This window comes from Drosophila yakuba, chromosome 4 (assembly GCF_016746365.2).
Source record: "Drosophila yakuba strain Tai18E2 chromosome 4, Prin_Dyak_Tai18E2_2.1, whole genome shotgun sequence".
Lineage (NCBI taxonomy): Eukaryota > Metazoa > Arthropoda > Insecta > Diptera > Drosophilidae > Drosophila > Drosophila yakuba.
Window position 1 is genome coordinate 179,853 of NC_052531.2, and position 13,101 is coordinate 192,953.

The following is a 13,101-nucleotide window of genomic DNA, read 5'->3' on the forward strand; positions in this document are numbered from 1 at the left end:
TTTTATTAGACCAATATTCCTTTCATCAATGTTTCTGCGCTCTTGCATACTTTTAGGTACCCCTTTTAGCTTTTATATAAAGATGGAAATTAGACTTACCTTACCATTATCATGTGCGTTTCATATTTACACTCAACAACGTTTGGAAATCCAAAGTTTTTCAAAAAGTAATTATTAAATCAAATATATAATTCATTATACCCGTTACTCGTAGAGTAAAAGGGTATACTAGATTCGTTGAAAAGTATGTAACAGGCAGAAGGAAGCGTTTCCGACCATATAAAGTATATATATTCTTGATCAGGATCAGTAGCCGAGTCGATCTGGCCATGTCCGTCTGTCCGTCCGTCTGTCCGTCCGTATGAACGTCGAGATCTCAGGAACTACAAAAGCTAGAAAGTTGAGATTAAGTATACAGACTCCAGGGACATAGACGCAGCGCAAGTTTGTCGATTCAGGTTGGCACGCCCACTCTAACGCCCACAAACCGCCAAAAACTGCCACGCCCACATTTTTGAAAAATGTTTTAATATTTTTTCATTTTTGCATTGGTCTTGTAAATTTCTATCGATTTGCAAAAAAACTTTTTGCCACGCCCACTATAACGCCCACAAACCGCCAAAAGCTGCCACGCCCACACTTTTGAAAAATGTTTTGATATTTTTTCATTTTTGTATTAGTCTTGTAAATTTCTATCTATTTGCCAAAAAACTTTTGGCCACGCCCACTCTAACGCCCACAAACCGCCAAAAACTGTCCTTCGCACTTACACTAGCTGAGTAACGGGTATCAGATAGTCGGGGAACTCGACTATAGCGTTCTCTCTTGTTTTATATTTAATTAAGTGAACTATCTCAACTGGCTTTTGTTGTGTGTTCGAACTACATTTTATCAACACTCATATTTTGTACTTTTCTTAAACCAGCAACTAACAATGATGGGAAAGTGGCAACTAAACTCTACCAAATACTAGGACCTATGTTCCGTTATTTAATTCTTGCAATCATTAGGAGCTTTTATCGCGAAACATCATTCGTCAAATGTAATTAAAATATCATATAAGTATATTTTAGTAATTATAAGCCATTTCTTCAACTTTAATTCTTTTGCTGCATCTACCTAAATCTTTAAAATCTATCTTATTCGTTGATTGTAAGTACAGGTAAAGAAAATAAAAGACCAATAAATTTCAAAACTTTTCTACAAATTGGAAGAACAAATAATATAAAAAAAATAAATTTAACAAGAGAAAACGCTAAAGTCGAGCTCCCCGAATATCAGATACCCATTACTCAGCTTGTAAACAAGAAAAAAAAATTCAATGAATATGAATTAATTAATTTTTTAAAAATTTGGGCGTGGCAATTTTGTCGGTTTGTGGGCATTAGAGTGGGCGTAGGGTAATGAACATGCGCTGCGTTTTTGTCTCTTACATCAGTATGCATAATCTAAATTTTCTAGCATTTATAGTTTCTGAGATCTCGACGTTCATACGGACTGAAAGTTGAACATGGCCAATTCGACTAGGCTATTGTTTCTGATCAAGAATACATATATAAATTTGATATGGTCGGAAACGTGTCCTTCTACCTGTTACATACTTTTCATCGAATCTAGTATACCCTTTTACTGTACGAAAAAACCTCTTTGCTTTTGGCACCCATTGGAACACGTTTGAAACCATTAGTTTTTGCACATCATCTAATATTTAATGCATTTATTATGCTAATTTCAAAAATGTTCCTGTAAAATGTACAGTAAGTTAAAAAAGCATATTTACATTCTAATAAAACATCAATAATTAGTTTTTTTTTTATTTCATTGTGCTAAAATAAATAAATTTATAAACACTGTTTGACTGCCAGACTGTGCTCTATTAATTATGCTAACATTTTTTTTTATGTGACTTATTAAATTTTCGGCGTTTTAAAATCATATCATACAGAGCGTCCAAACCTTCTTGGAGACCCTCGCCAGTTATAGCACAGGTCGGCTGTATATACCACCCCCTAAATTGAACAGAACTTGATGAAGCCCTGTTGATTTTTTTGTTATGAAAACCATTTTTAACATCTTGCTGGTTTTTTTGATCCAATACAGTAGAATCGTTGTGATATTGCGGATATATGAATGCTGTCAATTCTTCTCCGCTTAACGTGGAATTTTGAACATTACTATCAAGTACAGGTTTTATGTGAATCATAGTAGAATGCATAGTAGAACTTTTTTTCTCTTCTAAAGATTTATCTGTAATACTTTGGTTTGAAACGCTACAGCCAATTAAATTAATTGTGGAAGATGAGTCCGAACTTGAAGGCATTGATATATTCGGCACCAAGTTGTAAAGTTCGTTTAGTCCTAAAAGATTTTCCAGCTCCATTGCACCACAAGCGTTGGGCAGATCTTGCTTATTTGCTAGTATTAGCACGGGAACACCCTTTAAAATAAACGAAAATAATAGGTTTAGGTTTCATATTTTATCCAAACTAGATATTAATAACTTTATTTATATATAAATACGTAAAGAGCGAAACCGCTGATATTACGGTGTAAAACATTGCCCGTAGGAAAGTGTGAAAGAAATCACTTAATAACGAACATGAAACAAAACTCCTAACTAAGCTCAAACACCAAAAGGACTCCAAACCAAGACTTTGAAAAAAAAGGTCTCGGGAAAATTAAAAATTTTTGGAAAAATAAACCAATTCGGTAAAAAAATCTATCAGTGCCTGTCCATTTGAACGCCTAGGGGGTTACACGATTATTCCTTTAAAAATTTATTTTACTTATCAAAATTTCGGATTATTATTTACGGCTTGAATGAAAAAAGGACATTGGCAATAATCCCAATTGCGACAATACCAAAAGATAATATATACAATATATGTACATTTTTGGAAATTAAACAAGACGTGACTATGTACATAGGGTTGGCCTTTGTTGCTTATCAGTGTCGTACACCTTCGCGGCATGGAGTCCACCAAGTCCTGGCAACGTTTGGGGGGAATCTGCGCCAATGCATCCTGCACAACTTGCCAAAGCTGAGCTTTAAAAGTCGGGCAGATTTTTTCGACACGTAATGTTTTATGTCGTTTTCGGTCGGTTTTAGATTGGGAGATTGTGCTGGGCATGGCAATATGTCTATTTTATTTTCCGTGAATTAATTCTTAACCGCTTTGCTTGTGTGTTTAGAATTATTATCCCGTTGGAATGTCCATATTAAGGACATATTAAATGTAGTATAAGACAGGAAAACCTTTGTAAGTATATTTTCATATACGTTTTGGTCCATAATACCATTAATCATATATTTGAAACTCATACCATAGTGTGAAAAACAAGCCTATAACAAGATATTAGGTCCACCATGCATGACAGTCTTAAGTGTGCGGTTTGGGTGGTACTCCGTATTTTAGGTCGAAAAATACTGTCAGGAATACCGGTTCCACCAAATAGCATTATTTTTGACCCATCAGATCAGAGGATATTACGCCATTTTCAGACTAGCCAGTTTAATTGGGTTTAGACGAAGTCCATTCTTGTCATAATATACCATTGATAAAGTGGGGGCACCTTTCGTGGGCTCCAGGCACTTAAATTTTCATTCAGTAGTCATCGTCATAGTAGTCATAGCAACGTCGCTGATTTCCAACTCAAAGGATAAACGGATAAACAAGTAAAGACTGAAACGAACTTTGCGTCAATCCTCTGTATCTGTGGTTTCTTCCTGGGAGCATTGCTGTCTATTTTCATGGAAATATAATTTTTTTTTAATATACTAATATACTTTCTAACATACTTTCAAATATACTAATCAACTTAGCCAAACTCACTTTTTACAAAATAATGACCATTTAGGGACTTTTCGTTGGACAAATCCAGACACTGCTATTTTAATGAACAGCTCAAAAGTTGTGAATTTGCCCAAGAATTTAAAAATAATAATTATAACTTTAAAAACTAACGGGATTCTCTTTTTTTTCTATTTATATAGTCCATTTTAAATATTTCACTTTTTTTTTTGTAATTATCGACTAAAAAATTGTTTCAACAATTAATTATTACTGATGTTAGAGTTTTAATTCCTGACTTAAAAACGAGTGTAGGCAAGTTAGCGGTTCGTTCGCAATCGTGATTACCGAGTGAAAAATACATAAGTGGTTTCGAGTTTTGGATCAAACCTGAAGTGACTACGCGCGAGCTGGGTCCTGGCAATATAAGCCCAAAACTATTCGTAGTACGACATTCAAACTTTGAGATAATATTTTTTAATAGTATAGCTTTTGAATTTAAGAATAAAAAAAATCGATTTTTTGAAAGTTATCCGTAGAGTGACCCCCCTTAACAGATGACATATTACAACTTTAATATGATTTTTTCCCTCTCTTACAATGATTTTATGGCATAGATACATACATTGTCGGGTTGTGAGCATTAGAGTGGGCGTAGGGAAATGAACATGCGCTGCGTCTTTGTCTCTTACATCAGTATGCATAATCTCAATTTTCTAGCATTTATAGTTTTTAAGATCTCGACGTTCATATGGACTGAAAGTTGAACATGGCCAATTCGACTCTGCTATTGTTTCTGATTAAGAATAACTATATAAATTTGATATGGTCGGAAACGCTTCCTTCTACCTGTTACATACTTTTCATCCTTTCATCCAGCATACCCTTTAAATCTACGAAAAAACCTCTTTGCTTTTGGCACCCATAGAAACACGTTTGAAACCATTAGTTTTTGCACATCATCTAAAATTTATGCCCCCCTTAACAGATGACATATTACAACATTAATATGTTTTTACCCTCTCTTACAATGATTTTATGACATAATAAATACATACATATATAAATAAGATTCGAAACCGAAATTAATTAAAGAGGAAAAAGGAGACGGTATAAAAAGAGAAAAACATACATATGATATTAGTTGCATTAAAAAAAAATTAAATGGTAAGCGATTTCGGTAAGTTTGAACTATTAATTGTCAGAGAATTTAATAAATAACTAGCCTTACATTATTTTTCTGATAACTAGCATCAGCGGTTTATTCTTTAACACAGAGGTAAGGTAGAAATTGGGTTTTCTTACCTGGTTATCAGGACATTTAGCGGTACGCATTAGCTCCATCTTAGCTTCTTCCATTCTTTCTGTATCAACAGAATCAATAACAAACAAAATGCCATCAGTGCAACTAAAAGCGATTTAATAAACCTTTACTCTCATTTAAATAATTTGAAATATAATACCGTGTATAACTTCGCCAAAGTGGTCTTAATTTCTCTTGTCCTCCGACATCCCAAACCAAAAAATGAACTCCTTTTGCTTTGCCAAGGGTACATTGTACCTAATATTATAAATGTCGTTTAACATTCTAAAGAAGCTGAATGTTTGAAACACACGTACCTTTTCGCAGTTAAATCCAATAGTTGGCACTGTATTTAAGTACTGATCAAACTTAAGTCTGTATAATGCCGTTGTTTTTCCCGCAGAATCCAAACCTAACATAACTACATGCAGAGTTGCCTTAAATCCGAAATAAGTTTGTTTTATATATACTAAATAAATTTGTGGTACTACCTGTGATGGCAGTGCATCCAAAATATTTCCATTCTTTACCAAAGGTTTTACCATCGTAGCCCCCATTCTTTTAAGAAATATAGTCGATTTCACATTACTTCTGCTCCATTACATTTTTGTTTAATTCGATAACATAAAATGTTAGAAAGGTACCGATTAAATAACTTGACGTAGCTTAAATTACACAGTGCTCCCACTATGCTCAAATTGTACAACTTTCTTGTCTGGTATCGTGTATTGCTTATTGTACTTAATAGGCATTGGAATTAATTCGTAGCGTTTGTTACGGCCTGCTGATTTTGATGGGGCAAGGCCGGCTAGCCAGTCATCAACAGGGCGGATTCTTCCCCTGTGCCCACAGGTCGCACCATAAATTCCACTCGGCATGGAATCCACAAAAAACAACAAAAGAAACATCAACAGAAACTACAAGTGAAGGACTAATACCGGACGACACGACGCAGATTTGGGTCTTCGATGGAAAGGACCCTGACGCACCCATCCCTACCAAGGATCCGTCTATTTCCAATTTGAGGATCTCCCAGGCAGGTGGTTCATCGGCTTCCTCCAGGTTATCGGCTCATCCGTTCATCTCCCCCCCCTAAATAATACGCTCTAGCAATTCATCGTTATAATCTTTACTTATTTAAATATTCAATTATACTAAACAACATTTTTTTTCATTTTTCCAAAATTTTAGGCTTCCATCGCCCTGGGCCAAAGCAAATACGATACAAAAAAAAAAAAAAGGGACGACTAAAGAGCTGGAGAGGACAACAAAGACGCGAAACTACTGCACGGGTATTGACATATAAATATATATAAATTAATAAAATTAATAAACCCTCATTTCACTTCAGAATTCCTGCCTACATGGAGCTCCAAAGAGGATCAGGGGCTGAGACGGGTCAGGTGGTTATTTATGAAAGGTCCATACCCCTACACAGGATCGGCCTGGTCTTCTCGGAGGTCGTATCTCAAGATTTAGATTTAATTTGGCTTGGACTCAGCGCGATTTAATTATACATAAATTATTGGTTATTTATATGATATTTATAAATTTTTTATCATCGTTTACGTGTTTTAGGTTTTTTTTGTCTGTCAAACAAATATTTGTGTGTCTGTTTAGGGCATGCTAAACGCCACTAAAATAAATAAATAAATAATTACACACGGACGAATATTTTTACATAATTTTAACACGGGCACATAAATAAGTTAAATAAATAAATAAATAACGATTAATAAATAAATAGAAATAAATAAATAGATGCGAATAAATAAGGCGGATTAAATAAATAAATAAATAATTGTAAATAAATAATTATTCTAAATTTTTTTTTTTTTTTTGGGCGAGCTTCTCCCGGGCGTTCTGGCTTGGTCCTCGGCGGGATTTTAGGTTGGAATCCACCACGGGTTCCAGAAAAGGTCTCCCCGGGTCCAAACTGTGGATATCCCGGGGTCAAGAAAATGCCTGTACACCCTCTGTAACCCAGATATATAAATATAATGCCTATGCCCTCTCGGAACGGACTCACATTTATTTTCCACTTCCGGCTGCCGGGTCTTCCTGTTCTGCTCCCGTCCTGCTCCCGTCGATCTCCGGATCGGGTTAAATTATCTGAATTTTCCTATACCAACAATAAAAAAAAACATCACTAAACGTTTCTTCGGAGCTTTCACCTCCGGTAGACCGACCGCACTCACACGTTTATGTGTGCCACCGATTTTAAAATACGGCCGTTAGATTTCGTTCGCGGCAGCGGGTCGTCCGATTCCCAAATTTTCTCTGGCCCACATGGCGGTCACCTCGCCCTATTTATGGGCTCGGCTCTGCCGGTTCCCTTTCCTATTCTTTTGCTTCCTCCTTTCCCTTTACATAGGCCGAGAACCGACTTCAAGGCCAATGCCAGTGCTCATTTCCCGTCTTAGTGTGTGTGGATGCACTGCGTCGGTGTTCCCCTCTCTACACATACCATCCACACTTCCCCTTTCTTGGGTGTGAACGGTAGGGGGCGCTCTACATACATCCCACTTTCCCCTTCTCCCCTTAGGACTGCCAACCTCGCCTTAGGTGCTCATTCCAGACGATATTTCTTTCGCCCGCGGCTATCGATCACCGTCAGAATGCAACACCACGCGAAAATTCGCCAATCGAATAGGGAGGGGAATATTCGCGAGCATTCCACGCCAACACGTAAACAAACAAATTATGGAAACAAAAAACTCGGACACGCTCTGCGGTGTTCACCCGGCGATCGGCCCTTGCCCCTTTGCTCCTGGGTTACCCCAACGTAGGCCACACCCACGGTAAGCATCCTGCTTTATCCCTATCTTGAGCGTGTCGTTCTTCCCTTACAACCGCAGGTCTTTCGCATGATAGATGCCAATAGGTTTCCCCGCCAGGTCCTCCAACTCGAACATGTTGTTCCCGACCGGCCTCCTGATTCGGCACCTCGCGAACTTCCGGGCGAACTTGGCGTTGTAATTCTTCCCGAAATCGCTCAGGGTGAAGTTACGCCGGAACACTTCTTGGCCTGGTTTCACGCGGAACTCACGGGCGCGCTTGTTGTATTGCCGGCTGCTCCGCTCGTAGGCCTGATGCAAGTGTTGGCTGATACGTTCGCGGATGATGTCTCTCTTGTTCTGCGAGTTCAACGCAACTACCTCATGATCCGTCATTGACCGCAGTTTCCTGGCCAGTTTGTAGCAGCTGCCGTGGAGGTACATCTGCTGCCCGAATACCGCGAAGAACGGCGTGACGCCTGTCGCTTCGTGGACAGAGTTCCTTATCGCGACTTCGATTTCCGGCAGATATGCGTCCCAGTCTCGGTGGTCCTGCTCCAAATATGTCCGGATTGCGGCCAGTACTGTCCGGTTTACCCGCTCTGCAGCGTTGCTTTGCGGCGAGTACACTGCCGTCCGCATATGCTGGACCCCGTACGCCTCCATCATCTCCTGAAAAGCTTTGGCAATGAACTGCTTCCCATTGTCGGAGTGGATTACCTCCGGCACTCCAAACTTGAAGAACACCTCCTGCACCAGGAACTCGATGACGTTGGACGTTGTGGCTTCGTTCATGGCCTTCAGGAATGTGAATTTGGAGAAGTGGTCTACTACTACAAATATCCAGGCCTTTCCTCGCTTGGATCTTGGATATTTGCCTAGGAAATCTATGTAGAGTTTCTGGAATGGCCTCTCAGTCACCACTTCCTGCCCTATCCCGACCTGTGTGCGGTAATTTGGAGCCTTCGACTCCTTGCATTGGATGCATTGCCCCACAAAGTCTCGGACTTGAGTCGTCATCTTCGGCCAGTAATATTGCCGCTGGAGTCGCTGCAGCGTCTTCCTTACGCCTCCGTGTCCTGACGTCGGTTCGTCGTGGGCCGTCGCGATCAGGCCAGCTGTGAGCGAGGCTGGGATCCACAGCTTCCAAGACCCTCCTTCGACTTCCTCCTCCAATCTGTCGAATCCGTTGCGTTTGAAGACGAGGTTCCCTTCCAATCGGACATCCGGCAGTCGATCCTGATTCTCCAGAATCTCATCCCGAATCTCCTTGTACTTCTCAGATTCGAACTCCGTCGTGGCGAACCCGAGGGCATCGTCGGCATCCAGTTTCAGCTCCTCTACGCATCTGGACAGCGTGTCGGCCACAACGTTTTCGGATCCCTTCCGGTGCGCTATCTGGAAGTCGAAGCTCTGCAACCTGAGTGACCATCGTGCCAGGAGCCCACTAAGGTCTTTCATGGTCATCAGCCACTTCAGACTGGCGTGGTCGGTGATGACCGTGAACTGCATCAGTTCCACGTAGGGCCGGAACTTTTCGATGGCAAGTACGGCTGCCAAGCACTCCTTCTCCGTCACAGAATAATTTATCTGATGTTTGTTTAGCTTTGCGGAGAAGTAGGCAATCGGACGTTCGTTCTTTTCCTCGTCGTATTGGAACAGGACTGCTCCAACTCCATAGTGCGACGCGTCGCACTGGACAACGAATGGCCTTCTAAAATCGGCGTGAACCAAGACAGGAGCCGAGGTAAGCGCCGTCTTTAGGGCCTGTATCGCGTCCTTGGCCTCGTCGTTCAGCACTAATCGGGTGTTCTTTCCTTTTTTCAGTGCGTCGGTGAGCGGGGCCGCCATGGTCGCGAAGTCCTTGATGAACCGGCGGTACCATCCCGCTGTTCCCAGGAAGCTTCCCCATCCATCCGAAGTGTCCCCCCACCGATTATGAACCCGAGGTATTTCAACGCCCTGTAGCAAAATTTTGATTTTTTTAAACCCATCGTCAAATTCGCTTTTTTCAGGCATTCCGCTACCAACCGGAGATACTTTAGATGGGTCTCGAAGTCTGGAGCGATGATTAGCAGGTCGTCCAGGTACACAAAGACGTTCGATCTCAACCGCGCTGGAGTCACCTTGTCCATCAGTCGACATAGCCGCTGCGCCGCATTGCACAGGCCAAACGGCATCATGGCGAACTGGTACAAGGGCCTCCCCGCAACCGTAAACGCTGTATATGGACGGCTTTCAGGATCCAACTCCACCTGCCAGAATGCGAATTTCAAGTCGACGCTTGAAATATAGTAGGTCTGCTCGATTCTGGACAGGATTCCCTCGATGCATGGCAGTGGATAAGCATCCTTCACGGTGAGGTTGTTCAGCTTCCGTGCGTCTAAGCAGAACCTATTTTTGTCCGGCCTTCGCACCACTGTCGTGCGGTTACTCCACGGACTCTCGCTGACCTCGATCACGCCCAGCTCCAGCATTTTGTCGACTTCGGCCCACACAATCTCCTGCATCGCTGGCGATTGTGGATAATGCCGATCCTTAAACGGCTCTGCGCCTTCCACGAGCTGGATCCGATGTGTCTCCACCGATGTCTTACCCAGACCGACGTCCTCGAACGCTAGGAACTCTTTCTTTACCGCTTCTAACCGATTTTTATCTTCTTCTTGCAGGTTCCACTCCTCGATTACAGACTCTTTACCGGCTTTGCCATCCAGCCACGGATTTGTTGCGTCCCACAATTCCTCCACGTTCGCCTTCGGATTCGTTGTTGGTATCTCTCCGAGGATAGCCGGTGCCAACGCGAATTTCCTCCAGAAATCGATCCCAAGGTATAGCTCTTGCTCCAGGTACGGGCATACGTAAAAGGTAAGTACCTTCTCCACTCCCTTAAATTCTACCGGAACGTGTACTCGACCTATAATTGACCGGTCTTCTCCCGCCGCAGTCCTCACGATCGACGTGTACTTGTCCATGCGGACCCTGAGCTCCTCCAGCATTTCACGGCTGCCTTTTCCCAGGACGTTAATGGACGCGCCTGTGTCCAGCAAACCGGAAATGGGCTTGCCATGTATCCGGACCTCGGCAAACACCCTGGGATCACCTCCCATGCCCCGACGAACGGCTTCAACCACGGCACGTCGCGTCTGATGCCTCTGCCGGAATCGTGATCTGGCCTTTAAAAGCCTCCGGCTGACGCTCCGCATCCCGTCTATCTGGTGGTTGGCAAATATTCGGTTCCGAACCTCAAGGTACTTCTGCATCCGTTCCTCCGCTGGTAAGTATCTCAGCTTATTGCTATTCTTAATGACGATTTTATTACTCTCTACCTTAGGTTTAATTGTTGGTGGCTTCGGCGGAAGGTTTACTGTCGGTTGGACCTGTACTTCGAGCGCGGGTCTCCCACCTTTCCGGCGCTCGTCCTCCCGTTTCCCGCACATACCGGGCAGTTCGGTGTGATCACCTCTGGCTTCCCGCAGCGGTAGCAGAAGATCTTCCGCTCCGACGATGCGCAATCACGGAATCCGTGGTCCGGCTGCCCGCAGTTCCAGCAACTAATTCGCTGCCTGGAAACTTCCTCGATGTACGGCTCCGGCTCTCCCGCTTCGCCGTCGGATGACTCCATCGCCACTTCCTCCACCTGTCGTCCGCTCGACGGAAACTTGGCCGGCGCGCGGTATGAGGCTCGGCTGTCCCGTTCCCGCCTCATGAAGGCCTCCTCCACTTCGAGGCACTCCTCTCGCAGCTGGTCCACGCTGTACACCCTCAGGGCATAAACAAACCGGGCGACCTCGGCGGTAAGTCCCTTTTTAACTATGCGGATCATTTCCGCCTCCGGTATCGGTGCCAGCAGTCTGTTTCCCAGCCGCCGCATCGCTCGGAAATAATCCTCGACGGACTCGCCTGGCTGTTGCCGTCGATCTTGGAGTGCTCGTCTGCGCTCGAACTCGCCTCCGATGCCCCGGAACCTCACCACCAGGTTCTCCTTGAGGTCCTCCCATGTCTGCGGAGGGCTCTCTTTGACATATTGCCAGTACCACTCTGCAGCCTGGCCTCGCATCAGCTGGTAGAAGCTACCCAGCACCTGGTCCCAGGAACACCGAGACTGCCGTTGCAGGTATTCCACGCGGAACACAAAGTCTTCCACGGCGAGCTTATTTTGGTCGCCGCCCTGTGCGTCTCGTTCGTCTGAGCCACCGCAACATTTATCGTCGACGCGATATCGCTCGGGATTCCCCGTGGGGGAGAGATTTCCCAGTTATCGCCGGCTGCACCGGCTGCGCCGCCTGCCGTGCCATCTTCCGCTCTGAGCTGCTGCCCTTCCGGCGGGGGAGTTCTAGTTGTCATCTTATCAGCTCCGGACCGCAAGTTATATCTGCTAACCATGAACCTACTCTACCTGCTAATTTCTGTTCCTTACCCTAAACACGCTTTCTTTTCCTTTTCTAGACGAAAACAACAAAGCCAAACAAAAAACGGAAACTCAATTGGACAACAAAGGGGGGAAAAAGAAAAGGAGTGATGCCTAACCGGAGCCAACTTCCACATGCTTTCCTGCGTCTTTCATCAACCTCTGCGATCGAGTTGTATACCATTGCGAGCTCCATCGGATCCTCTATCTTCTTCCTGGAAGATAGGGCATCGAGGGCGCTCACATATCTACTCTGCTTCATGTCCAGTTGCGCCGCGGATGCGCTTGCCAGTTCTATGGCCGTCCCGGGTGCATCGCATGGTGAACCCTGTGTTCCCATGGGCCACCCGGAGACCAGCCATTCCCCCGCGCACATTCGCGCCGCAACCAGCAGAAGACTCTCCTACCGACTCATCCCATTGCGAGTCCTCCGTTCGCCACCAGGCACCGATCGGGTCGCAAAACTAGCTGACGGTATCCGCCGCTAGCGACATACCCTTCGCTTGGAGGATCTCTACACTTTAGGTGAGTACAACGACAAAATTACTACAAATATGAACAATTACTTTGTGGTTTATTTTTTTCCAGCATCCCAGGTCTTTCCGCGGCGAGCAATTATGTTCGGCTTTTTGGATAGCCGACATAAGCCATCGCACGCGTTCCAACCTGGTCTGCCGGCACCACGTGGATTCCATTCCCCCACTGGATTTTTATTTTTATCTCCTTTTCCGCGTATGGGCTCGAATGTCCTTTTTAGAGGACCTTCGCCATCCCATTCCTGGTTTAAGCATTGGGCGCCATTATGTTACGGCCTGCTGATTT

The 13,101-nt window shown here is 43.7% G+C and overlaps 3 protein-coding genes across 7 annotated transcripts; 2 read left to right on the forward strand and 1 right to left on the reverse strand.

The window, feature by feature from the left end:
- Window positions 1–1,775: 1,775 nt before the first annotated feature.
- LOC6523702 (ADP-ribosylation factor-like protein 4A) lies at window positions 1,776–5,742 on the reverse strand. Of its 5 annotated transcripts, none has more exons than XM_002099543.3 (5): window positions 5,586–5,742; window positions 5,412–5,531; window positions 5,255–5,352; window positions 5,097–5,199; window positions 1,776–2,437 (listed from the first exon to the last, which is right to left on the reverse strand). In XM_002099543.3, the coding sequence occupies exons 1-5, from the start codon at window positions 5,649–5,651 to the stop codon at window positions 1,886–1,888; spliced, it is 939 nt and encodes a 312-aa protein (XP_002099579.1). In that variant the 5' UTR covers window positions 5,652–5,742; the 3' UTR covers window positions 1,776–1,885. The 5 variants fall into 5 exon arrangements, with proteins under 5 accessions (XP_002099579.1, XP_015046745.1, XP_015046746.1 ...); XM_015191259.2 differs by having other exon boundaries at window positions 5,412–5,515; window positions 5,586–5,716; XM_015191260.3 differs by having other exon boundaries at window positions 5,583–5,715.
- A 63-nt stretch (window positions 5,743–5,805) lies between these two features.
- Window positions 5,806–6,384, forward strand: LOC26535376. The gene is made up of 2 exons (XM_015191264.2): window positions 5,806–6,130; window positions 6,286–6,384. Exons 1-2 carry the CDS (start codon window positions 5,888–5,890, stop codon window positions 6,343–6,345), a joined length of 303 nt encoding a protein of 100 aa, XP_015046750.1. The 5' UTR covers window positions 5,806–5,887; the 3' UTR covers window positions 6,346–6,384.
- Window positions 6,385–10,001: 3,617 nt separating this feature from the next.
- Window positions 10,002–10,974, forward strand: LOC122319624. Its single transcript, XM_043207209.1, has 3 exons — window positions 10,002–10,229; window positions 10,541–10,736; window positions 10,816–10,974. The coding sequence occupies exons 1-2, from the start codon at window positions 10,099–10,101 to the stop codon at window positions 10,731–10,733; spliced, it is 324 nt and encodes a 107-aa protein (XP_043063144.1). The 5' UTR covers window positions 10,002–10,098; the 3' UTR covers window positions 10,734–10,736; window positions 10,816–10,974.
- The last annotated feature ends 2,127 nt before the right edge of the window (window positions 10,975–13,101 follow it).